Source organism: Chiloscyllium plagiosum, chromosome 37, assembly GCF_004010195.1.
Source record: "Chiloscyllium plagiosum isolate BGI_BamShark_2017 chromosome 37, ASM401019v2, whole genome shotgun sequence".
NCBI classification, from domain to species: domain Eukaryota; kingdom Metazoa; phylum Chordata; class Chondrichthyes; order Orectolobiformes; family Hemiscylliidae; genus Chiloscyllium; species Chiloscyllium plagiosum.
In genome coordinates, this window is record NC_057746.1 from 15,477,086 (window position 1) to 15,504,883 (window position 27,798).

At 43.5% G+C, this 27,798-nt stretch overlaps 1 protein-coding gene across 16 annotated transcripts in view; it reads right to left on the minus strand.

Annotated features, from left to right (window-relative positions):
- Positions 1-4,348: 4,348 nt before the first annotated feature.
- Positions 4,349-27,798, minus strand: part of LOC122541318 (netrin-G1-like) — a 910,622-nt gene continuing 887,172 nt past the window's right edge. For all 16 annotated transcript variants that reach the window (XM_043677973.1, XM_043677965.1, XM_043677962.1 and 13 more), the window contains one exon: positions 4,349-5,592. In XM_043677973.1, coding sequence (XP_043533908.1) covers positions 5,363-5,592 — 230 coding nt within the window. In that variant the 3' untranslated portion in view covers positions 4,349-5,362. The remainder of the gene's footprint in view (positions 5,593-27,798) is intronic.

A 27,798-nucleotide genomic window follows, 5' to 3' on the forward strand; every position in this document is an offset into this window, starting at 1 on the left:
AGGAGAAAGTGATGACTACAGATGCTGGAGATCAAAGCTGAAAAATGTGTTGCTGGAAAAGCACAGCAGGTCAGGCAGCATCCAAGGAGCAGGAGAATCGACGTTTCGGACGTAAGTCCTTCTTCATTCCTGAAGAAAGGCTTATGCCCGAAACGTCGATTCTCCTGCTCCCTGGATGCTGCCTGACCTGCTGCGCTTTTCCAGCAACACATTTTTCAGCTATCAACTCTCATTATCTCATTTCTGAAGGCTTCCCATTTTTGAGCCGTCTCTTTACCTGTGAACATCTGCCTCTAATCAGGTTTTGAAAGCTCTTTCCTAATACCACCAAAACTAGCCTTCCTCCAATTTATAACTTCAGCTTTTAGATCTGGTCTATCCTTTTCCATCACTATTTTAAAACTAATAGAATTATGGTAGATAGCCCCAAAGTGTTCCCCCACCTCAGTCACCTGCACTGCCTTATTTCCCAAGAGTCGGTCAAGTTTTGCACCTTCTCTAGTAGGTACATCCACATACTGAATCGGAACATTGTCTTGTACACATTTAACAAATTCTTCTCCATCAAAACCCTTAACACTATGGCAGTCCCAGTCTGTGTTTGGAAAGTTAAAATCCCCAACCCCCATATCTGCCTTATTATTCTTACAGATAACTGAAATCTCCTCACAAATTTGTTTCTCAATTTCCCACTGACTGTTAGGGGGTCTATAAATATAATCTCCCCCAATAAGGTGATCATCCCTTTCTTATCTCTCAGTTCCACCTAAATAACTTCCCTGGATGTATTTTCGAGAATATCCTGCCTCAGTACAGTTGTAACATGATCACTTATCAGAACGTCACTCCCCCTCCTCTCTTGCCTCCCATTCTATGCTTCCTGTAGCATTTATATCCTGGAACATTAAGCTGCCATCCCTGAGCCATGTTTCTGTAATTGCTATGATATCCCAGTCTCATGTTCCTAACCATGCCGAGTTCATCTGCCTTCCCTGTTAGGCCTCTTGCATTGAAGTAAATGCAGTTTATCAGTCCTACCTTGTTCTCTGCTTTGTCCCTGCCTGCCCTGACTGACTCACTTTTCTCAACTGTACCAGTCTCAGACTGATCTCTTTCCTCACTATCTCCCTGGGTCCCACCCCTCACCTTACTAGTTTAAATCCTCCTGAGCAACTCTAGCAAATCTCCTGCTAGGCTCCTTCCAATTCAGCTACAATCCCTCCTTCTTGTATAGGTCTCTTCTACCCCAGAAGAGATTCCAATGATCCAAAAAATGTGAACCCTTTTCCCATACACCAGCTCCTCAGCCACATATTCATCTGCTCTACCCTTCTATTCCTACCCTCACCAGCTCTTAGCACCAACAATAATCCAGATAGTCCTACCCTCGAGGACCTCCTTTTTAAATTCCTGCCTAATTTTCGATATTTTCCATCCCTTGGTCAAGTTCCAATGTGTACAATAACCTCTGCTGGTCCCTTTCTCCTTTGAGGACATTCTGCACTCTCTCTGAGACATCCTTGATCCTGGCACTAGGGTGGCAACACACCATTCTGATTTTTTGCTACTGGCTAGATAGTTCCCTAACACCATCAATCACTTGGAACCTGATGTATCCCTCATTACATTACAGCCTGCCTTGATACCAGAAATTTGGCTGTTTGTGCTACATTCCCCTGAGAATCCATCACCATCTTTATTTTCCAAAACAGCACACTTGTTTGAAATTGGGATGGCCACAGAAGACTCCTGCAGTATCTGCCTACCACTCTTACCTTACTTGGAGTTAACCCATGGTCAGTGTGGATGAGTTGGGCTGAAAGGTCTGTTTTCATGCTGTAGGACTCTCTAACTCTATGATTCTATTCCAACTTTTGGTCTGAGTTTTTCACCTGGATATATAGAGATGTAACTGAAAAGTCTTCTGAACTGCACTTTAACCCAGAGCCAGCATTTGACAGATACACAGACATGCACACATAGAAACACTCACAAGTACACACACATGCACACACCCCCTGCAAAAACACACACACAAGACTCCCTCAAATACACACATCCATATACAAAAGGATCCACAAACACACATTCAGACACGTACATAGACACCTACAAATATACAGATAGGTGCACACACAGACACACAAATTCACCAAAGCTCCTTTGATAATGTGTACCAAACCCGCGACCATGTCTAACATGAAGGAAAAGGGCCTTAAGGTTCACCTCAAAGCTCCACACATCATCCTACCTTGGAAATACTGTATATCTTCACTCCTTCAGTATCCTGAGTCAAAATGCTGAAACTCCCTCCCTAATGGCAGTATGTGTCTATCTATATCAAATGGACTGCCCCAGTGATTCAAAACGTCAGCTCACCACCACCTTCCCAAGGGAAATTGGGGATGGGCAATGAATGATTTACAAAAAAAAACTTCCAAGTCTACAACATGGAGGTGTATCAGCAATAAATGCAGCACGTAATTGGAAATATAGGTACAGTGGGACAGATTGAAAGAATAACCAGATTGGACTAGTACTACTCATGATATCACCAGCTTTCCTTGCTCTCCTCAATGGACTACCATTTCAGAATTCGACTTCAATTACCACTTCAGGACTCGGTCAGATGGTAGCAGTTTTACTATCCATTTTCCCCCAGGAGGATGGTGTTTTATGTTATAACAAATTGATATGGTTTCTTTCAAGTAGGTGATCTGCATAAGGAGTCACATTATGATTATTGGCTCTTATTTCACATCCCATGACTCGGTTGAGGTGAAACTGTTCGGTTGTACAAAGCTTCCCAAGCTGTGGGTCTGGATCTGCATCTTGCTGCATCTGAATTAAGCTGGTACAGACAATTTTTACTTTCATTTGCGAACTATGTGGGTGTGGATTACTCATGACTACTAGCATTTTGTCAGCATCACTCCAGGGCTGTGCAGTTTAGGTGGATTGGCCATGCTAACTTTCCCCATAATATCCAGGAATGTGCGTGCTAGGTGGAATGGCCATGCAAAATATAGAGTTACAGGGTTAGGGTGTGGATGTTCTTTGGAGATTAGACGTGATGGGCCAATTGGCCTCTTTCTACATTATAGAGATTCTATGATTCTGTCAGAGGAGGTCCAAGAGCAAACCATGCATTCCCAATTGACAATCTAGAGGGATCAGCCATTTGTAACTCTAATTTAAAATGCATAACTCAATACTTCAGCCGCCTCAAAACACGTCCACCCTTACCTCCGGGCGCTGTTAACACTTTGAGGAAACTGCATCAGGTGGGCTTGTCCACTGGCCTTAAATGGAGGTCCATTCGAGAGCTGCCATTCAGCAGAAGCAGCCTCCATCCTCGTCACCTGCTGTGGACTTGGGAGACATCTCCACGCCCCGCCCCATAACAGCCACCACCATTTCTCCCCAACCAGATCCCATTTGCTATCTGCTCACAATCTCAGCAAGCAGCTCCTTCAATAACATATCTCCTGGAAGGGACTGGAGCCAAAAAAAGTCAATTAAGACCCCTGACCCCACCCCAAAACGCACACACACAAAAGCTGAGGTTCCAGTACAACTCAGTGTGGAGTGTCTTAGTTGAAAGCGAAGTTTTTTTTCCATATCAGGGAACAAGCAAATGTTAAAACTGTGCATAAATCTTTAAAATAATCTCTTAGACAAGCGTAGAGTGTAAAGCTGTGATAACGATACCCTGCGGAGACATTTGAAACCTGCTGAACAATTTTCCAACATTTAATCATCTGAAGTATCAGACAAAGGAACGAAGACAATTCCTTGAAACCAAGGAATATACGACAGCAGTTCAGAAGCGATAGTTTTAAAACCGTACAGGTTTGAAAAAAAATTCTCCCAAACCAGGGAGAGAGAGAAAAAACTCAATGGTGATTAATGCCCCTGTCTGGGAAACGATCGGTTGAAACATTTTTCAAGCGAGAATATCTCTTCTGTTTTATTGCAGTTAAAAGCTTTGAACCCTCTGTGAAAATATGACCTCTTTGAATGTTAATGTTGATCTCTCTCTGCACCTTCTCGGCAGCTGTGACATTGTATCTTGCATTCTGTTCTGTTACCCTGATGCACTTGTATAGCGCAATCTGTCTATAGAGTTAATAACACAACACTGTTCACGCTACCTGGGTACACGTGACAGTACTAAATCAAATCAAATAAACTCAGGAAGAGTTTTCACGCAGAGGGTGGTACATGTGTGGAATGAGCTGCCAGAGGATGTGGTGGAGGCTGGTAAAATTGCAGCATTTAAGAGGCATTTGAATGGGTATATGAATAGGAAGGGTTTGGAGGGATATGGGCCGGGTACTGGCAGGTGGGACTAGTTTGGGTTGGCATGGATGGGTTGGACCGAACGGTCTGTTTCCATGCTGCACATTTCTATGACTATGACACGAAGTGATCTCCTTGCATGGAATGGGGTGTCACAGCAATAACTCACAAATACCTCACAAGTGTACTTTGTGCAAAGTAGCCGATGCGTCAGTGCACAGCAAACATCAAGGTTGGCCCCTGCATATTTTATTTTTTCATCTTGTGCCACATGGTCGGAAGGAGCAGTGGAGCTTATTTTGTACCCCCCTCGTCAACAACTACACTGCGGAAGAGCGATCTCCGTTCCACTGATTCCCGGAATCTGTAAACCGGCTGGAAAAGATCCGGTGGGAAAAATGCCGCCAACTGCTGGAGACACCCCACTTACCTTCTGGCGAACTCCTTCACTTGTACACAAAGAGAAAGGGAGTGAGGGAAAGAGAAACAGTGAGGGGAGGGATGGCAGATTCATGAAGGGAAGGAGCAGGGAATATGTGTGGCAACAATTAAGGTGGTCTTTTCAGATGAAACACTAAACCGACAATTTGCTTCATCGTAAAAGATTCCAATTACGCATCTATTATGAAGAAGAACGTTTCAGTCTTGCGCCCTGATCAGTACTCATCCCTCAGTCATAAATCTGGTCATTTGCCCATTGTCACATTGCGCTTTGTTGGGGAAAAAAAGTTCCTCCAAAGCGCTTCAGAGTGTCCTGAGGTGAGGAAAGATTCTGTCCCAAATTTTGACGGGCCGAGCGGCTGAAAATTGAGAGGATGAGTTATGAGGAGCTGCTTGAGTCCCGTGAAGAGACACAGAGTCCAGTTTCCCCACTGACTGTCCATTCCCTCTTGAAATCCAGTCGGCCTGGGTGACTGGGCGGGCTCAGACCTCAGCTGCAGTTTTCCTTTCCGGGGGGATGGGGGGAGAGGGAAGGTTGGAGCGTGTTTGAACGGCGCCGCAGTAAACGCTGCATCTGTCCTGCCGCTCTCCTCAGCTTTCCGGTGGCGCTGGAAGCGGCTCAGAGCAGCGGGCGGCCGTGGGCGGCGGTGAGCAGCGCGGTCAGCGAGAGCAGCGCCCGGTGCAAGGAGGGCTCCCGGGCCGATTGTGAGACGCAGCCTTCCGCTCCCTTCCTGCACTGGACTTTCTCACACAGGAGCCCGGTGTAGGGAGCGGGGCACCGGCACCTCCCGTTCTCCTCACACACACCTCCGTTCTCACACCGTGTTAGCAAGTTATCGCACACTCCTCCTGCGAGGGAGAAAACAAAACAAAATACACAATAAGGTCAGGCCGTTGAAAATTTGCCCACAACACAGACTGTCGCCACTCTTCATTTTTTTTACAACAAACTTTCACATGTGCAGCCCCTAAACCAACACAATACTATTCAGAGTGGTTAAAAAAAAAACTTGACGCAGAGACACTTGAGAGTTAAGGTGGGCAAAGTGGAATGTTTTTAAGGAGCTCCTTAATGAAAGGGGGAAGGGTTGGAGAGGTTTGGGAGAGGGAACTTCAGGGTTTAGGACTGGGACAGCTGAAGGCAGGGCCAACAATGGGAAGATTAAAATCAAAGAAGATCCAGAGGTCAGAATTCGAGGCTTGCAGAGATTTTTGAGGGCTGCTGGGGATACCTCAGGGTTGATAAGTGATTGGGTGGATGGTGAGGCCAACAGAGGGATTTGAATGCAAAAGAGAAATTGCTGGAAAATCGCAGCAGGTCTGGCAGCATCTGTAAGGAGAGAAAAGAGAGCTGACATTTCGAATCTAACGGACCCTTTGTCAAAGCTGGGATTTGAATGTATGGATTAGATATTTCAATTCAATGCAATTGTCGGCTAAGAGCTTTCATATTAGGGTGCAAGAGTCGGAAAGAGTTAATGCTGAGGAGTGCATCCAGCACTGTACTGCCTAACTTGGGTAGAGGTTTGGATTTTGCAAACGCCAAGTTTTAATATTGAAGTCTCCCTCTCAGTGTAACATGTCTAAAGTAAAGGTTCTCCTGTACCTTGGATGCTGCCTGACCTGCTGCGCTTTTCCAGCAACACATTATCAGCTCTGATCTCCAGCATCTGCAGTCCTCACTTTCTCCTTAAAGTAAAGGTTAAGTCACCATTGTCTAACAAAACCAGAGAGAAAAGACACAACTGGCGATGGTATAACCTGAGGGTCATCACATCTAAGATGAGGGGAAAGATTGGGAAGGGGAACCCTTCATGGTCCCCCCCAGCTAGTGCAGGAATTGAACTTGTGCTGTTGGCATTGTTTTTTGTTGTCCAGCCAGCTGAGCTAAACCAACCCCCCCCCAGCCCATCATCACACTATAACTTGATCTAATTGTCATTGTTCAATAAACTACATGTTTCATCAGACAAGGAGCTCATCATTAGACTACCAAGTAGTTTTCCCCTGTCTCAGTGGACCAAGTAGCCCTGTTGGTCCCTGTCAGTAAAGAGGATGTTAGCAATAATTCCAAGATGAACATTTACACCAAGATGAGCTGAGGATTCATCATATAGCATGTTGGCAGCGACGGAAAAATTTCACCTTGCAATTAGATAGCAATCAATGGAGCGCTGTGACCCTATCAATGGCACAAGACTGATTAATAAAGTTAGATCACATGGGATTCAGGGAGAGCTTGGCAAGTGGATGCAAAATTAGCTTGATGATAGATTACAGAAGGTGGTGTACAATTGCCATTTTTCAGACTGGAGACCTGTGACCAGTGGTGTTCTGCAGGAATTGGTGTGAGGCCCAGTGTTGTTTGTCATTCATTTAAACTATTTGGATGAGAATTTTGGAGGACAGTTCATAAGTTTGCAGATAACACTGAAACTGCTGGTATAGTCAACATTGAAGAAAGTTTTCTAAGATTACATAGGGATCTTGATCACTTGGACCAATTGGAGCAGCAGATGAAGTTTAATTTGGATTAATGTGAGGTATTGCATTTTGGTAAAGTGAACAAGGGCATGACTTATACAGTTATTGGTAGATCTCTGGGTAGTGCTATCAAACAGAGAGACTGAGGGGTTCAGGTACATCATTCTTGGAAAGTTGCATCACAGGTAGACAGGGTGGTTAAGAAGGCATTTAGCAGCCTGTCTTCACTGCTCAGATCATTGACTGTCGAAGTTGAGGTTGTACAGGATGTTGGTAAGGCCACTTTTGGAGTACTGTATACAGTTCTGGTTGAGCTGTAGAACTGGTGCCAAGTCAGAAACAGAGAAAACAGGAGCTGAAGTTGGCCATTCAGCTCTTCAAGCCTGCTCTATAATTCAGGATGATCATGGCTGATCATGCAAACTATTTCCTGTTTTCTTCCATACTCTCTGATCCTTTAGCCTGAAGAACTATACCTAACTCCTTCTTGAAAATGATCGAAACTTTAAACATAGAAGCAGGATAATAGAATAGGCCATTGCGTGAAGCTCAACTGGAGAGTGATCAGATGATGAAGACTCAGTGGATGAACTTGTGGAATGGGAGAAAGCATTAAAAACAAAAAGGTATAGTTCACAGGCTGGAAAGGGTAAATGAAAACAAATGACTTACAGGCTTACAGCTCACATTGAACACTGCTATCTTAGTGAGTGGGCACAAAGTGACACAGGGACAGTATAGGAAATCAAAATCAAAAAAGTTTTCTTTAAAATTTCAACAAATCTGGGGACATTGTAACACCAGAATTGAAGAGATAAAGGAGCAGTGTAGAAGCCCATTCAACAAAGTCTGGTGTATTAATGCACAGATCTTGTAAAGCTACTGTACCTGTGAAACAGCTCAATGACATCTAGTGATAATCTAGCACGAAAAGTCTCCACATTTCTCTCAGTTAGTCACTTATGTATATTATGCAATAGTAACATAACCAAGCATAGAACATATCTAAGTCTAAAATATCATAATCACATCATTAGTGTTGTTGATAAACTTCAAGATATCTTTCTCAACAAGAACTTCTTGCATGTGTTACATGGGCTAACATATAGAGAAGCACGTACGGCAATATAATTCTGGCAGTGTTTTTCTACCCAAAGTAAACCACGTCAAAGTCTAATGGAATAAGACAGATCGAAGACTACTGAAGCTTTAGGAAAGGTGAGAGATCCATTATTTAACACCATAGCAAAGGCAGGGAGAATTTATTAAACCATAGGCATTGGGACTATCCAGGAATAAAAAAAACATTAACAGGAATTATGAGCTGAACTATAGACAGGGCTAATCATCTTGGAAAATCCATTTAAGAAACAGGATTAATATTGCAGAGCACAAAGAGGGGGATTATTTTGGTTCAACCATTAAGAGCAATGGGGTTGTTTATTAAAGCCACAGGCAGTGGAAACAATAAGCTTCAGCTTTTAACGAAACAGGAATCATTTATAAAAGCAATGATTCATGGGACTCATATAGAAAAGTCATGTAATAGGCAGCTACATCCATTTTACTTTCAGAAACTTTGACCACAGAAAGATGGGATAAGCTTCCAGCATACAAGCAGCCTGCCGAATTAACAGCTTTTAAAGCAAGGAAAATAAGTAATAATAGGAGGAAGACATAGAGTCATAGAGATGTACTACACGGAAACAGGCCCTTTGGCCCAACTCGTCCATGACCAGATATCCCAAACCGATCTAGTCCCACCTGCCGGCATCCAGCCCATATCCCTCCAAACCTTCCTATTCATATACCCATCCATAGAAACATAGAAAAAATACAGCTCAGTACAGGCCCTTTGGCCCTCGATGTTACACCGATCCAAGCCCACCTAACCTACACTAGCCCACTATCCTCCATATGCCTATCCAATGCCCGTTTAAATGCCCATAAAGAGGGAGAGTCCACCATTGCTACTGGCAGGGCATTCCATGAACTCATGACTCGCTCAGTAAAGAATGTACCCCTAACATCTGTCCTATACCTACCACCCCTTAATTTAAAGCTATGCCTCCTTGTAATAGCTGACTCCATATGTGGAAAAAGGTTCTCGTGGTCAACTCTATCTAAACCCCTAATCATCTTGTACACCTCTACCAAGTCACCCCTAAACCTTCTTTTCTCCAATGAAAACAGCCCCAAGTGCCTCAGCCTTTCCTCATACGATCTTCCTGCCATACCATGCGACATCCTGGTAAACCTCCTCCGCACCAGTTCCAGTGCCTCCACATCCTTCCTATAGTATGGCGACCAAAACTGCACACAATATTCCAGATGCGGCTGCACCAGAGTCTTATACAACTGCAACATGACCTCAGGACTCCGGAACTCAATTCCTCTACCAATAAAAGCCAGTACGCCATATTCCTTCTTCACAGCACTATTTACCTGGGTGGCAACTTTCAGAGATCTGTGTACATGGACACCAAGATCCCTCTGCTCATCCACACTACCAAGTATCCGACCATTAGCCCAGTATCCCATCTTTTTATTACTCTTACCAAAGTGAATCACCTCACACTTACCTACATTGAACTCCATTTGCCACCTTTCTGCCCAGCTCTGCTTATCTATATCCCGCTGTAACCTGACACATCCTTCCTCACTGTCAACAATTCCACCGACTTTCGTATCATCCGCAAACTTGCTCACCCAACCTTCTAGCCCCTCCTCCAGGTCATTTATAAAAATCCAGATGCCTTTTAAATGTTGCAATTGTACCAGTCTCCACCACATCCTCTGGCAGCCCATTCCACACATGCACCACTCTTTGCATTAAAATGTTGTCCCTTAGGTCTCTTTTATATCTTCCCCTCTCACGCTATACCTATGCCCTCTAATTCTAAACTCCCCACCCCAGGGAAAAGACCTTGTCTATTTACCTTATCCATGCCCCTCATAATTTTGTAAACCTCTACAAGGTCACCCCTCAGCCTCCAACGCTCCAGGGAAAACAGCCCCAGCCTATTCAACCTCTCCTTATAGCTCAAATCCTCCAACCCTGGCAACATCCTGTAAATCTTTTCTGAACCTTTTCAAGTTTCACAACATCTTTCCGATAGGAAGTAGACCAGAATTGCATGCAATATTCCAAAAGTGGCCTAACCAACATCCTGTACAGCCACAACATAACTTCCCAATTCCTATACTCAATACTCTGACCAATAAAAGAAAGCATACCAAATACCTTCTTCACTATTCTATCGATCTGTGACTCTACTTTCAAGGAGCTATGTACCTGCATTCCAAGGTCTCTTTTTCTCAGCAATGCTCCCCAGCACCTTACCATTAAGTTTATAAGATTAGTGAAGATTTACTTTCCCAAAATGCAGCACCTTGCATTTATCTAAATTAAACTCCATCCACCACTCCTCAGTCCATTAGCTCATCTAATCAAGATCCCCTTGTGATCCGAGGTGACCTTCTTTGCTGTCCACTGGTAATGCGTTGGATTTTCTGAGCACTGGCAGTCTGCCACTCTGCCCCTCTTTGTTCAAAAGGTGGGAGATCTGCAATGCTGGCAGGAAATTCCAGTCAATGCTCCCTCAGAAATACAGAGCTGTGCTTCTCCATTCTCGTCCCTTGGTTATGCAGATCAGTCAAGGAACTGGGGAGAGGGGTGGTTTCATATTACATTCACTCCTGATGACAATCTACCTTCACATTCTGAACCGTGAAGATCAAGAACAACAGACAGCCCCTTTGAGGAGCTGCCGTGAAACAGTCAAATACCTCAGGTGTGTGTGAGGTTCAAGTGCCAAGACCATAGTGTGCCATTGGGTTAGAAGCCAGAGAGCCACATGGATAGAGTGCCAACTGGATGGAAGAGAATTGACAGGTGCAAGGGTGGGGAAGATTGAACAGCGGAAGGCAGTGGGATGGAATTTGGGTTGGTTACAAGATGAGGATGATACTGGGGTTGACCAAAACAGAGAATGGATCCGAAGCAGGACAAAATGTTTCAGCTCACAAGCATTGAAGTGTCAGTTCTGAAAGCAGATGAACGGTAGTAGGGAGGGGAATCCTGAGTGTAGTAGTGGGAAAGAGGGGTCATTTTTTAGTGGTGGGGGAGTGGAATTGTGTCCAAATCTGATCAAGGGGGGTCCAAAGGAGAGAAGGGGGTGTCAGGTCAGTTGCTGTAGGAGTGTAAGTGGTCTAGGATAGTTGCAGATTGGAGCTCTGGAAGCAATTATAGAGTCAACTGAATCGTTACTCAGATGCTCAAAAAATGTATTTAACAGAGAAGCTTTTCCTGATAATCATTTGCTTAATTTTGATCAGAACCCTGACTTCTTTGTAAGCTTATTTTGCACTCAAATAAGTGTTGTCAGCCCAGAGATGCCCTATATGGTGGCTGACATTTACCCCTGACATGGCAGCAAGGTGTAAATTTGGGGCTTGTTTTTTGTGAGCAGGCACCTGGAGGTTCTGAGGAACAGGACAATGCAGAGGAGGGCCATCCTCTTCGCCCAAGCCCCGCAATAGAGGCTGTGGCACTGTAATCTACCAGCCTGGTCAAGGTTTCCACCCAGGCCAGTTTGTCATGAGTCATCTGGAGTGTGGGAAGAAAGTCAATGTCCTTCTCCTCTCTGTTAAGGTGACAGCTCTTTCTTTCCTATCTCACATTCACTCCATCACTGCTATTGCTCACAGCTCCCACCAAGGCTGAAGTTCTACCATTCTTACTATTGCAAGCAAGATATGTCCGCGTTTGTCCTCATCCACCTCAATATCCAATATCACTAACCCTGCATGCCCAATACGCCAGCCTATTTACTCACTTGGGGCAGCTTGCCTATTTCCTCCAGCCTGTTCCATCAACAATATTTGTGCAGCCATTTTCATCTCACTCAATCACCATTCTCAGCAGACAGGAGAAAATAGCCCACAAGAGAACAGAAAAAACCCGGATCGGTGGTGGCTGCCAGAGATTCGACTGCTCACTCCCAATCAAGATAGAATCCTGACCAAGTGGTTGACTGAACATGTCCAAGCTCCTGGACTGGTATCAAAAGCTGCTGTTGACTTATTATGCTGGAAGGCTCCTGATTGAAGGTCATCTCCCATGCTGTATCTGTGCCATGCGGAAAACCAGCTTCCTGCCTTTGTATCTGCACTGAACAGCAAGGCAAGATAGAACTACTGTGCCTGACAGCTTTGCCTGAGGGGGCAAACTTCAAAAAGCCAAGGCAAGGCAGTGATGCTTTTGAGAATCAAGGTGCGTTCAAAGCAAGTAAGCAAGATGAGAGTGAGAGAACAGCCTTGAGGTGCAACCTGGTCCAGTCCGTGATCAGAGTGCTTGTCTGTGTGAGGCTGCCTGCCCCTCTGCAGAAACTGTCCTTGCAGTAGCATTTCAATGCTAATTGCCTGTGAATCCCAGCCCCTGAGTTTCAGCATTGAAGTTCAGAGATGTGCCATCAGAATACAGAGAATCTGGCAAGCTGTTGGGTGCAAATGTCCATAGACAAAGTTGTTTATGTGGCTAGTGCCCTGGAGGACATTCTGCAATATCATTGCAAGGTGTTCAAGATGATAGCCCACGGCACCATGCAGAGAGCAGGAATCTCCAGTTTACCACTGTGATACTGGTGTCTGGAATTGTCAAATTTGAGTTTCCTCGTGGCAAGTGGTAGGTTAGGAAACAGAATAGCAATGAGGCAATATTCAGTGTTAGTTAGGCTGTTAACAGGCAATAATTCCCATTCATAGGCCGCTCACAAACATGAAGGTCATCTTGATGCCTGGAACTCAGAAAAAGCAGATGTCGTGATAGGTCTGGCTGGATTTCACATGTGCCTCTCCCAAATTTCTCACCATAGTCCACATCATTCATGCCCCTCTAAGATTCCACCTAAGAGCTAGTGCCAAGATAGCAAGGAGGCCTCACAGCAACAAGCCGTGCCCAGCGCTTAAAAGTGTGCTCAGTCCCATGGGGTCAGCACATCCCATTTCTTGGACACAAGAGTGGGCATGGATTAAAGTGATGCTGGAAAAGCACAGCAAGTCAGTCAGCATCCAAGGAGCAAGCATGTCTTTTGGAGGCAGACTCATCCATGTGTTGGAGAGCCAAGGTGCACATATTATCATTGAAAGGTTGGCCTAAAGGGTATAAAGTGTCTGGTCAATGAATAGAAGGGAGTAGAAGGCATATGGAATACACAAGTCTATGGAAGCAGGGCTGAGGTGATGGAGGATTCATTCGAGATGAGTTGGCATGAATGGGGCATGAGGTGTATGTAAGAGTGAGAAGAAGTGAAAAGGTTTTGAGTTGTGAAAGCTAGAGGAACACTTCATTATTTATTAGGACACAATGCTAGATGCCTGAGATTGTTTTCTTGCCCAGCCCACCTCAGAAACCAGCAGAACCATGATTCCCAATCGAGCTCGCTTCCCAAGATCAAAAATGGGAAACACAGGTCATAATTTTTTGAATTTGAGTTTGTCAAAGTTGGGTATTCTCCCACCTCTGTGCCCTGACCCCAAGTCGGTCGAGGTGACTTTCAGAAAATGTACCAGAGTACAGCCCAGTCACAGAACCACAAGAACATAGAACATAGAACATAGAAGAATACAGCGCAGTACAGGCCCTTCGGCCCTCGATGTTGCGCCGATCCAAGCCCACCTAACCTACACTAGCCCACTATCCTCCATATGCCTATCCAATGCCCACTTAAATGCCCATAATGAGGGAGAGTCCACCACTGCTACTGGCAGGGCATTCCATGAACTCACGACTCGCTGAGTAAAGAACCTATCCCTAACATCTGTCCTATACCTACCCCCCCTTAATTTAAAGCTATGCCCCCTTGTAATAGCTGACTCCATACGTGGAAAAAGATTCTCACTGAAGTCAAATAGCAACTCACACACAATGATGTTCATGAGGTAGAACAGGTAACAACCGAAGAAAATGAAAAGTATTCTTGGGAGAACTATGTAATCCAGAACTAGCCATTTGGCAATAAGATATTTAAATCAATGGGCATCTCATTAATTTTGAGTTCAAAATAGGGGCAACTGTCACTGTGTTCTCAGGTAGTATACCATGGGTGGAAAGAAGACTGCTGACAGTCCACAACACAGTCCAGGATGTATACTATTTAAGATTAATGGTATGTTACAAGCAAATCTTACAATCTAAGGCATTCCAGATAGTAGACCATGAAAACTCACTTCAAAATAAAAAGTTCTCCCACTTGAGCGTGAAAGTTTGTCTTGACCTCAAAAGTTTTCAAATGTCAAAGTAAGGAACCAGTATCAATCAGTATCAGTTTGGAAATGGTGATGTTGGCTCAACCTGGAATTTCATATTTTGCAAGATGAGTTCAGACCAGTTCCACCATTTTCACATTTTACTGTTGTTGCTTCTGGTTCAAGTCAAGAAAGAAAATATTGATTTACTTGAAGTTGCAAAACCAAGATGGGACACTTCTGTTCATGAAGAGAGGGAGACAGAAAGCAGGAATCCATAGACCAGTTAGCCTACTTTTCATTGTATAAAAGCTGAGGTCCATGAATAAAGAATAAATAAAAGGACATTTAGAAACCATACTGCAATCAAATAGGATCAATTAAAGGATGAAATAAAATGCCCACTTAGATTCATAGAGTCATTGAGTCCTTCGGTCCATTTTGTCCATGCCCACCAGATATCGCAACCCAATCTAGTACCACCTGCCAGCACCCAGCCCATATCCCTCCAAACCCTTCATATTCATGTAGCCATCCAGATACCTTTTAAATGTTGCAATTGTACTCACCTCCACCACTTCCTCTGGCAGCTCATTCCATACAATTACCACCCTCTGCTTGGAAAAGTTGCCCCTTAGGCCTCTTTTATACCTTTCCCCTCTCATCCTAAACCTATGCCATCTAGTTCTGGACTGTCCCACCCACGGCAGAGACTTTGTCTACTTATCCTATCCATGCCCCCCATGATTTTATAAATCTCTGCAAGGTCACCCCCACACTTTCAAGTTTCACAGCATCCTTGCAGAGTTCTGGGGATAATGTCTTAGCATGGACTGAGTGTTGGTTAATTATGATGATGTTGCTCCTTTAACAAGGTTATGTTGTCCTTGTTTTTTTTCAAGCGGGGTCGTGAAGGCAGAAGTTTTGATAAGTCTGGAAATGTCTACTTTAAAACAATGACCGCGGAGTGGCCAGTTCTCCCAGTTCAGGTTTTTATTTTCTAGTTTGCTTTAGTTTTAACGAGGTTGAGGAGGTGGGGGGTGGGGATTGGTGCACAAAACCACTGGGGACCTAGAGAAGCCACTAAAGTTGAAAAGAGGTTTTATGCTTCAACAGAGATCTTGCCTGGACTGTCTCTCTGAAATCTCTCCTGCCTGTACTAACTGTGTTTGAATTTATCTTTTGCCAAGGGGTGTGTTTATGGGATGTAGCAGGGATTAGAACAGCTTTGTTAAATTGTGATATCATGTCAGTTGGGTTATTAAATAAGTTGTTATTCTAAATTCTGCTTTCTTCGTACATGTTTCATCCATAATGTTTAATTAAATTCTGTTTTATTTAGAGCTGATCACTCCTGGAATATCCACGTTACATCTGCCTTTACAAAAAATAAAAGCTAGTGTCTGGACTACCTTCTTAGAATCTTTTGAGGGGGTCTGACCCGGTCCATAACATTAACACAGAGTCAAGACTAATGTGTCTTTTCCAGGTTAGAAAGCTGCAAATATTTCAGTGCCACAAGGATCATTCAAAACCTCAATTATTTAGTGTTTTTACTAATGATCTGGAGGAGGGACAGAGTTTAATATCTCCAAATTTGCTGGTGATACAAGAATAGGTGGGGATTGGGTGACATGTTGTGATGAGGATATAAGGAACCTGGAAGGGCATATCAATGAATGGGCAAAGACTTGGTAGATGGAGAGTAGTCTCGCAAACCTTATATGTCTTTATGTTGGCGGGTGGTGTAGAATTTAAAAATAGGGAACAGTTGTACAGAGTGCTGCTGAGGCTTCATCTGGAGTGTTCTGCACAGTTTTGGTCCCCATATTTCAGAGGAGATGTCCTGGCATTAGAGGCACTTGAAAAGCGATTCACTCGGCTGATTCTCTGATCTCTAGAGTCTGCTTTAGAAAGGGAATAAAACTATTTATTTGGTGGGTGAAAGTGGAGCTCAGCGTAATTCACTCACTGATAGCCTCTTTGTTTTACCCCAGTAGTATCTCTGCTATTGGATACATAGATAACACAGATCACAGAAACTGGGGTGCAGTGGAAGGGCTGAAGGACTTGTGCTGGAACAGTCACTAAACTCAACAGACCTTCCAAGACTGATTCCTGAGATGGCATGACAGACACATGAAGAGAGACTGGATTATTTAGTATGATAATCATGGGAGATTAGAAGAATGAAGGTGGATCTCATAGAAATCTCCACAACTCTAACAGGACTGGACCGGGTAAACACAGGAAGGATGTCCCTGATTACCAGGTAGTGCAGAATCAGAGGTTACAGGATAAGAATACAACATAAGCTATTTATGACTGAGATGAACATAGAACATTACAGCATTGTACAGACCTTTCAGCTCTCGATGTTGAGACAACCTGTGTAACCAATCTAAAGCCTATCTGTCCATTTTTATCCATACTGTTTATCCAATAGCCACTTAAATGCCCTTAAACTTGGTGACTCTACTTCCGTTGCAGACAGTGTGTTCCATGACCGTCCTACTATCTGAGTAAAGAACCTACATCTGACATCTGTTCTATATCTATACCCCTCAATTTAAAGCTATGTCCCCTCATGCTAGCCATCACCATCTGAGGAAAAAGGCTCTCACTGACCACCCTATCTAACCCTCTGATTATCCTGTATCTCACAATTAAGTCAACCTTCTCTCTAAAGAAAACAGTCTCAAGGCCCTCAGCCTTTCCTCATAAGACTTTCTCTCCATACCAGACAACATCCTAGTAAATCTCCTCTGAACCCTTTCCAAAGCTTCCACATCCTTCTGTAATGCAGCTGCAACATGACATAGTGGCTCCGAAACTCAATCCCTCTCACAATAAAAGCTAACACACCGAATGGCTTCTTAACAACCCTATCAAGCTGGGTGGCAACTTTCAGGGATCTATGTATATGGACACCAAGATATCGATGGTCATCTACACTACCAAGAATCTTACCATTAGCCAGTACTCTTTATTCCTGTTGCTCCTTGCAGTGAATTACCTCACACTTTTCTGCATTAAACTCCATTTGCCACCTCTCAGCCTACTCTTCAGTTTATCTATGTTCCTCTGTAACTGTAGTATCCTTCACCACTATCCACAATTCCACTGGCCTTAGTGTTACCTGCAAATTTACTAACCTTTCTTTCTACGCACTTATCTAGGTCATTTATGAACATGACAAACAGCAATGGCCCCAAAACAGATCCTTGCAATACATTATTAATAATTGAACTCCAGGATGAACATTTCCAATCAACCACCACCCTCTGTCTTCTATCAGCTGGCTAATTTCTGATCCAAACTGCAAAGTCACCCTCAATCCCATGCCTCCATATTTTCTGCAATAGCCCACCATGTGGAACCTTTTCAAAAGCCTTACTGAAATCCAAAAACACCACATCAACCCTCATCCACCTATTTGGTCACCATTTCAAAAGAAATCAATAAGCTTTGTGAGGCACAACCTACCCTTCACAAAATCATGTTGACTAATCAATCTATTCCTCTCCAGATGATTATAAATCATATCTCTAATAGTCTTTTCCAACACTTTTCCCACAACCAAAGTAAGGTTCACAGGTCTATAATTATCAGGGTTATCTCTACTCCCCTTCTTCAACAAGGGGACAATGTTTGCTATCCTCCAGTCTTCTGGCACTATTCCTGCAGAAAATGATGACATAAAGATCAAAGCCAAGGCACTGCAATCTCCTCCCTGGCTTCCCAGAGTTTCCTAGGGTAAATCACATCTGACACAGGGAAACTGATATACTCATTTAGCTCTTCCCCTATCTCCTCAGACTCGATGCACAACTTTCCACTACTATCCTTGATTGGCCCTAATCTTTTCTCTCATCTTTTGTTCCTGATATACCTAATTTTAGGGTTTTCCCTGATCCTCTCTGCCAATGATGAGGAGACATTTTTTCACACAGAGAGTGGTGAGACAGTGGAATTCTTTGCCACAGAATGAGATTGAGCCCAAAACATTGAATATTTTCAAGAAAGAGCAGGACATAGTTCTAAGAGCTAAAGTAATCAAAGAGTATGAAGAGAAAATGGAAAGACAATACTGAATTGGATGGTGAGCCATGATCGTAGTGAATGTATTAGCAGACTCAAATGGCCAAAGGACCTACTCCTGCTCCTGTTTTCTATGTTTCTCCTAGGAATATTCTGGCAAACATATGTCAAACTATGGCACTGCCGCAACCTTCATTCGGCCATATAATCAGTGCCGTGATAGCAATGGCGGAGTGAGCTCCCAGGGTGTTGCACAGCGTGCAGGACATCATATGGATCACACACACACACACCAGAAACAACAGTGACCCAAGACACAGGACGGTCAGACTTGGACAATGAAACAAATCTCCCACACTTAAACAGCTTCAATCCTTCACAGACCGATCATAGTCTATGCCTCAAACTATATACAAGGCCAGAAAAAGCTCACCAAGCACTAGGTTCATCACCATAGGGTTAAATTCAAAAGCAAATATGTTGTTTTAAACTTGTATTGATCCTTGGTTAGTCAACCTTTGAAGAACTGCAGACAGTTCTGGTCTCCAAAATTGTAGGAACCACATGGAGCACTGGATGAAGTTCAAAAGAGGATTAACAAGAATGATACCAAGGCTGTGAGGCTCTGTCTATCAAGAAAGTCTGAAGCAGCTGGTGCTCTTTCCATTGAATGAGAAGACTGAGGGGTGATCTGTGAGAAACCTTAAAAGCAACGATGAAGCTTTAAGTACAAGAATGCAGTTTCCTCTAGGTGATATGGAGGCTCAGTTGTTAGCACTGCTGCCTCACAGGGATCTGTATTCGATTCCAGCTTTGGGACGCTGTCTATGTGGAGTTTGCATATTTTCTCTATGTCTGCATGGGTTTCTTCCAGGTTCTCCTGTTTCCTCCCACAGTTCAAAGATGTGCAGGTTAGATGGACTGACCATGGTAAATTGTCTATAGTGTATAGGGATATGTATGCTTGGTGTATTAGCATTGGGAAATGCAGGATTACAGGGATAAGGAAGGGGGTTGGTCTGGATGGAATGATCTTTAGACGATCAGTGTGGACTCAATCGCCTGCTTCCATATTGTAGGGATTCTATCAGTTGTGAGTGAGACATAAAATAGGGGTTTTATCTGTAACATAGAATATCATAAATCCAATTAGGATGTTAGAAGAAACTCTTTTATCCAGACAGTAGTGAAAATGTGGGGAATGCTACCACAGGCTGCAGTTGAGGCAAATTGCAGAGATGAATTGAAGGGGAAGCGATATAAACAGAGAAAGAGTGCTATATAAACACAAGTTCTTGCTCTCTCTCTTTCCCTCTCTCTCTCCACATGAAAGCATTCATATTGTCCCTTGCTTTGGGTTTGTGACCTGAAGTGAGGAGATGCTTTATCATGTGTGAGTCTGCTTTGCATCAGCTGCATGTGTCAGGAGAAAGCAGCAAATGTTAATCACAGCCAGAAGACAATGCCTGGCCTGTATGTCACATCTGTACCACAAAACAATATGCATATACATGCACACACTGAAACCGTAAGAGCGTCCAAGAGACAAGCAGCTGTAGCCATCTCACAATTTATCAGATCAAAGCTGATTCTGAGACTATGCAAAGACATCAGGACAGCTGCCCAGAATTTCGCTCAAAGATGGAGATTTTAAAAAGCATTTAAAAGAGGAGAGAGGGCTTAAGAGATGGAGATATTGAGGGAGGGAATTGAAGAGCATAAGGCTTGAGTAGCAAAAATCACTGATCCCAATCTATTCCTGCTCCAATGTCATGCTTCTGATTAGTCTACAGAATTATGGTCAGTCCCAGTCAATATGGGAAGTTATGATCAATCTCAGCCAACAGGAGGAATTGTCATCATTTTTTGTCGGTGCGGAATATTGGTCACTCTCAATCACTGCGACTACAACCATTTTCAGTCAATGTGGGGAAGTTATGGACACTCTTAGATAGTATGTCACTCCTCATCAATTTGGACAGTTCTGGTCATTGTGGTGAGGTTGGGGCTTATGATTATTCTCAGTCTGCATGGGGAGGTCTGCTCACTCCTAGTCTGTGGGGAGTTACAGTCACAGTTGATGCGCATTTGGATTTATTGTAATTTTTCATTAGCTTTTATGAATTTGGTCACTCCTCAGTGTATGTATAAGGGATTAATGTAACAGGTAGTTCAGAATGAGGTGGACAGCACGCAAAGTGTTAAATATATATGAAGCAGTTGATGAAACAAACAGGAACAAAGGTAAATAGATTGATGCCAGAGACACTTATCCAGTTCCCATTCCTGTATCAGGAATAGTAAAATTAAATTTGCATTAGGATTCAATCATTTGTTAAGAGAATAGTAGCAGAACACTTGGAAAATTGCAATACAATCAGGCAGAATCAATATGGTTTTCTGAAAGGGTAATAGTGTTTGACAACTTGTTTTATAAACCAGTCTTTGAGGATGCAACACACAGGATAGTTCAAGGGGAACCAGTAAATGTAAGGAATTTAGATTTCCAATAAGCGTTCAAGAACATGTCACCTAAAAGGTGACAATGCAAGTTAAGAGCTTATACTTTTGAGGGTGCTATTTTCACATAGAAAAGAGGAAGACTGGCTAACTAGCAAGAAACAGAGAGTTGGCAGAAATGGGTCATTTTCAGTTTGGAAAATTGTTCACAAGGATCAGTGCTGGGGCCTCAACAATGCATGATCTATACAAACGGCACGTTGCAGGCAAGAACAGTGTTGAAATTTGTTGAAAAGGTAGGAAAATATGTCATCATGTTGAAAAGGTAGGAAAACATGTTCTGAGGAAGCTATAAAGACCGATTTACCATGAAGACAATGGCAGAAGAATTGAGGAGCCCAAATTCCTGTCTTGAAAACCCAGTATTCTTCATGGTCAGGGGAGCAACGTGGTGCACAGTTTCCTGAAATAGTTGGATGTTCAATGATCAGCTAATCATACTGAAATGAGACTTCGAAATGCCTCGGGTTTGGAACCACAGTATGGAGATCAGACCAGGTGAGAATAGGTCCACTTTCAGTTCATTTCTCATGGATTGTCATCCTTTTGAAGAGCTCATATCTTCCTGCAGTTATGGTTTCTGTGCATCATGGAGGTGGTGCTCAGCAGTTTGCTTGTGAGGCAAAGGTCAGCTAATCATTTCGAGTGGGGGTTAGATATCCATTTGGTGGTTCAGATGCCCTTTGACACTGTCCACTGTGGAAAAGGGCCCTCCATTTTTGTTTAGCAGCAGGAAGAGCGGGCGCATGACCAGGAGGCTGCCAGGAAGGTCAATCACTGCTTTGCGAACTTACCTCGAGCATCGAGGCCCTCTTTTCTTTTAGCAGCAGGAAGAGTGGGAGTGACGACCAGGGGACTACCAGGAAGTTAAATCACTGCTTACTTCATGAATAGGCAGAGCACACGCTGAGCACGAGCAGACACAGGACTGCTGAGTAAGTGAAGTAATATATTTGGGCTGTTGCATTACCCAAAACACTATGTAGGTAGTGTCTCCCACACATCCTCCTTCTCCATCCTAAAAATAAGTTCTGTGCGCCATATGGGGGAGGTAACTAGCTTTTTTTATTCTTTACTTTTTAACAGTCTCTTTGGGAATTTAGAATAGTGGGAATAGAGGTTAGGGCAGTTGAATGTTCCTACTTCAGCATGTGGGAGGTAAGGGTCACCACTGGTGTTCCCACTGGCTTCATCTGCGGGAAGTACACCCAACTCCATCTCATTGAACCCACATTAGGGAGCTGGAGCTGAAGCTGGATGAACTTCGGATCATTTGAAATGCAGAGGGGATTGTTGAGAGGAGTTACAGGGAGGTAGTCACGCCTCAGGTATAAGAAAAATGCAGGTTTCAGTCAGGAGACTGAAAGGGTATCAGCAGACAGTGCAGAGATACCCAATGGCCATTCCCCTCAATACCAATACACCATTTTGGATACTGTTGGGAGGGGGGACTTACCAGGGGTAAACCATGGCCTACAGGTCTCTGGCACAGAGTCTGTCCCTATTGCTCAGAGGGGAGTGGGGGAGAGGAGCAGCATTAGTCATTGGGGAGTCCATAGTTAGGGGGATAAATAGGAGGTTCTGTGGGAACGGGAGAGACTCACAGTTGGTGTGTTGCCTCCCAGGTGCCAGGATTCATGATGTCTCAGATTGTATTTTCAGGATCCTTGACAGAGAGAGATGTACCAGCCCGAAGTCATGTTCCACGTAGGCACTAACGACCTAAGTAGGAAAAGGGATGGTGATTTAACGCAGAAATTCAGTGAGCTAGGGTGGAAGCTTAGTGGTAGAACAAACAGAGTTGTTACCACTGTTTTGTTACCCATGCCACGTGCTGGTGAGGTGAGGAATAGGGAACGAGAGGAGTTGAACACATAGCTACAAGGATGGTGCAGGAGGGAGGGTTTCAGATACCTGGATAATTGGGGCTCATTTGGGGGTAGGTGGTACCTCTATACACAGGATGGTTGACACCTGAACCAGAGGGGTAGCAATATCCTGGGGGGGATATTTGCTAATGCTCTTCGGAAGGGTTTAAATTAATTCTGCAGAGGGATGGAAACCTAAATTCCAGTGTCCAGGAGGTTGAGAGTAGTGAGGTCAGAAATAATGGTTTCCAGGTCACAAGAGTGCACTGGCAAGCAGGAAGGTGGTTTGAAGTGTGTCTACTTCAATGCCAGGAGCATCCGGCATAAGGTGGGTGACTTGCAGCATGGGTTGGTACCTGGGACTTCGATGTTGTGACCATTTCAGAAACATAGATAGAGCATGGACAGGAATGATTGTTGCAGGTTCAGGAATTTAGATGTTTCAGTAAGAACAGAGAAGATGGTAAAAGAGGGGGAGGTGTGACATTGTTAGTCAAGGACAGGATTAAAGTGGCAGAAAGGACATTTGAGGACTTGTCTACTGAGGTAATATGGGCTGCAGATAAAAACAGGAAAGGAGAGGTCACCCTACTGGGAGTTTTCTATGTCCCTCTGAATAGTTCCAGAGATGTAGAGGAAAGGATAGCAAAGATGATTCTGGATAGGAGCGAGAGTAACAGGGTAGTTGTTATGTAGTTGTTAGCTTTCCAAATGCTGACTGGGAATACTATGGCTCAAGTACTTTAGAAGGGTCAGTTTTTGTTCAATACGTGCAGGAGGGTTTTCTGACACAGTATGTAGACAGGCCAACAAGGGCTGAGATCACATTGGATTTTGTAACGGTTAATGATCCCAGCCAGGTGTTAGATTTGGAAGTAGGTGACACTTTGGTGCTCATGACCACCATTCAGTTATGTTTACTTTAGCAGTGGAAAGGGTTAGGTAGGCTCAGGTAGGTTCACAAAGGCTCAGTTAGGGCACTTGAGAGTTACAAGTTAGCCAGGAAAGACCAAAAGGGAGCATGAAGAAGAGCCAGGAGGGGACTTGAGAAGTCATTGGCGGACAGGTTCAAGGAAAACCTGAAAGCTTTCTGAAGGTATATCAGGAATAAAAGAATAACTAGAGTAAGATTAGGGCCAATCAAGGACAGTAGTGGGAAGTTGTGCATGGAGTCCAAGGAGATAGGGGAGGCACTAAATGAATAGTGTTCGTCTGTGCTCACACCGGAAAAAGGCAATGTTGTTGAGTAGAATACTGAAATACAGGCTACTAGACTAGAGGGGATTAAGTTCACAAGGAGGAGCTGTTAACAATTCTGGCAAGTGTGAAAATAGATGGGATTTATCCTAGAATTCTTTGGGAAGCCAGCGAGCTTGCAGAGCCTTTGGTTTTTTTTCTTTATGTCCTCATTGTCTACAGGAATAGTGCCAGAAGACTGGAGGATAGCAAACATTGTCCCCTAGTTGAAGATGGGAGTAGTGACAACCCTGATAATTATAGACCAGTGAGCCTTACTTCAGTTGTGGGTAAAGTGTTGGAAAAGATTACAAGATATAGGATTTCTAATCAACAAGAAAGGAATGACTTGATTATGGATAGTCAACACGGTTTTGTGAAGGGTAGGTCGTGCCTCACAAGCATTACTGAGTTCTTTGAGAAGGTGACCAAACAGGTGGATGAGGGTAAAGTGGTTCATGTGGTGTTTTTGGATTTCAGTAAGGTGTTTGATAAAGTTCCTCACAGAAGGCTATTGCACAAAATACTGAGGCATGGGATTGATGGTGATTTAGCAGCTTGGATCAGAAATTGGCTAGCTGAAAGAAGACAGAGTGTGGTGGTTGATGGGAAATATTTATTCCGGAGTTCAGTTCCTAGTGGTGTACTGCAAGAATCTGTTTTAATGCACTGCTGTTTGTCATTATTATAAATGACCTGGATGAGGGTGTAGAAGGATGATTAGTAAATTTGCATATGACACTAAGGTAAGTGGAATTGTGGATAGTGCTAAAGGATGCTGCAGGTTACAGAGGGACATAGATAAGCTGCAGAGCTGGGCTGAGAGGTGGCAAATGAAGTTTAATGCAGAAAAGTGTGAGGTGATTCACTTTGGAAGGGCAACAGGAATAAAGAGTACTAAGCTAATGATAAGATTCTTAGTAGTGTAGATGACCAGAGAGATATCGATGTCTATGCATAGGCATCCCTGAAAGTTGCCATCCAGATTGATAAGGTAGGTAAGAAGGCATACGGTATGTTAGCTTTAATTGGTAGAGGGATTGAGTTTCAGAACCACAAGGTCATGTTGCAGCTGTACAAAACTCTGGTGCAACCACACTTGGAGTATTGTGTACAGTTCTGGTCACCGCATTATAGTAAGGATGTGGAAGCTTTGGAAAGGATTCAGAGGAGATTTACTGGGTTGTTGCCTGGTATAGAGAGAAGGCCTTATGAGGAAAGACTGAGGGACTTGAGGCTGTTTTCATTAGAGAGAAGAAGGCTGAGAGGTGAGTTAATTGAGACATGCAAGATAATCAGAAGTTTAGATACGGTAGACAGTAAGAGTGTTTTTCCTCAGATGGTGATGGCTAGCACAAGGAGACATAGCTTTAAATTGAGAGGTAATAGATATAGACAGATGTCAAAGGTAGTTTCTTTATTCAGAGTAATAGGGGTGTGGAACGCACTGCCTGCAACAGTAGTAGACTCACCAAGTTTACAGGTATTTAAGTGGTCATTGGATAAACATATAGATGAAAATGGAATTATGTACATTAGATGGGCTTCAGATTTGAACAGGTCAGCTCTATATCGAGGGCCAAAGGGCCTGTACTGAGGTGTAATGCTCTAAGTTCTATGTTCTATGAAAAATTGTATGTAGAAGGTGTACAACCTGCACAGAACTGCCCACCTTGACAAGACCTGTCAAGAGGCATCAACAAGTGTACAATATCAAAATATACATTTGTAAACGAAAATGATTTTTTCTCAATAGAGTGTCGACTACAAGTTGGACCTTTAAGTAAGAGAACTGTGTCTTTTCTCCTGTGTGCAAAAAAACTTGTGATTATTCAATAAGGTGGTACAGTAGATGTCGGAGAAAAACTACTGGGTAGAAATAGGCATTAAGTTAGCATTGGAATAGGAGTATCAGCACCACAAGCCTTATCTACCATTCAATGAGATCATGGCTGATCTCTGGTCTAACTCCATATGAGGCATGAGTGCCCATAGGATATGGTACAGACTCATATATTAGAATGGGTGCAGCATAGAGAGAGAGAGAGACAGAGAGAGACAGAGAGAGAAAGAGAGAGAAAGAGAGAAAGATGAGAGTTGCTGGCATGGTTCTGTTTTAATCTCAAGTTTTAAATTTTGACCACAGCATGACAGACTCTGGGCAGGCTTTCCATTCAGCTCACCTCAGGAACTGGCTGGATCACCTGCCCTTATGGACAAAAAAAATCAGAATTCCAGGGTGGCCACTTTTAAAGATCCAATTTGTCGAGCCAAGATTTCTCCAGAGTCTCTGCACTCACCCCACCCAGGAACAAAATTCAAAGTCTAAGTGTCTGCAGAGGGATACAGAGGAATGCTGAGGGTAGCTTAAATAGGCGAGCAAAAATGTGGCAGGTGGAAAACAATGTGGAAAAACATGAATATTCAGGAAGAATATACAAAACAGAGCATTTTTGAAAGGAGACAGACTGCAGGCCACTATGATGAAAACAGCTGGGTGTCCATTATGTATGGGGTTCTTTATAAAAATACATGCAGGTAGAGCAAGTCAAATGAGCAAATGAAATGTTGGCCCTCATTGCAAAGGGATGGAGTGTAAATGTATGGAAGTCTCATTGCAACTGTACAAAGCATTAGTGAAACCATATCTAGAGTACTGTGTAGGGAGTTGGTCACGTTCTTAAGGAGGGACTTACACTGCAGCAGTTCAGAAATAGGTTACTGGCCTATTGCTGAGATGTGAGGTTTTCTTATAAGGGAAGATTGAACAGGTTGAGCTCTGCAATTAGTGTACTTAGAACAATAAATGCTGACTGTAATGAAACATCCAGTGTGCTGAAGGGACTAGACAGGGCAAATGATGATAGCATGACTCCCCTTATGGGCGAACGCAGAACAAGGTGAAGCAGGTTCAGAATGGACCCTATCCCATTTTAGACAAAGGTAGCAGGGGATTTATTCCCCTTCCCACTTGGAATGTTCTTCCCTGGAAAGTAGTGGAGGGCAGGTCATTAAATATAGAGCCATGGAGTCGCAGAGTTGTTCAGCACAGAAACAGACCCTTTGCTCCAACTTGTCCATGCTGACCAGATATCCTAAATTAATCTAGTCCCATTTGCCAGCACCTGTCCCAGATCCCTCTTAAACCCTTCCGATTCATATACCTATTCAGATGCTTTTTAAATGTGGTCATTGTACCAGCCTCCACCACTTCCTCTGCAGCTCATTCCAAACAAGCACCACTCTCTGCATGAAAAAGGTTCCCCCCCCCAGGTCGATTTAAATCTTTGCCCTCTCACTTTAAACACATGTAGTCTAGTTTGAATTCTCCTACTCAGGAAAAAAGACCTTGGCTACTCAAATTTCCATACCCCGTCATGATTTTATAAACCTCTATGTTGTCACCCCTGAGCCTCTAATGTGCCAGGGAAAACAGCCCCAGCCTATTCAGCCTCTCCCTATAGCTCAAACCCTCCAATTCTGGCAACATCCTTGGAAACATTTTCTGAACCCTTTCAAATTTAGCAACATCTTTCTTACAGCAGGGAGACTAGAACTGAATGCAAAATTTCAAAACTGGCCAAACCAATATCATAGGCAAAAGTGAGGACTGCAGATGCTGGAAACAACAGTCTGGATTAGAGTGGAGCTAGAAAAG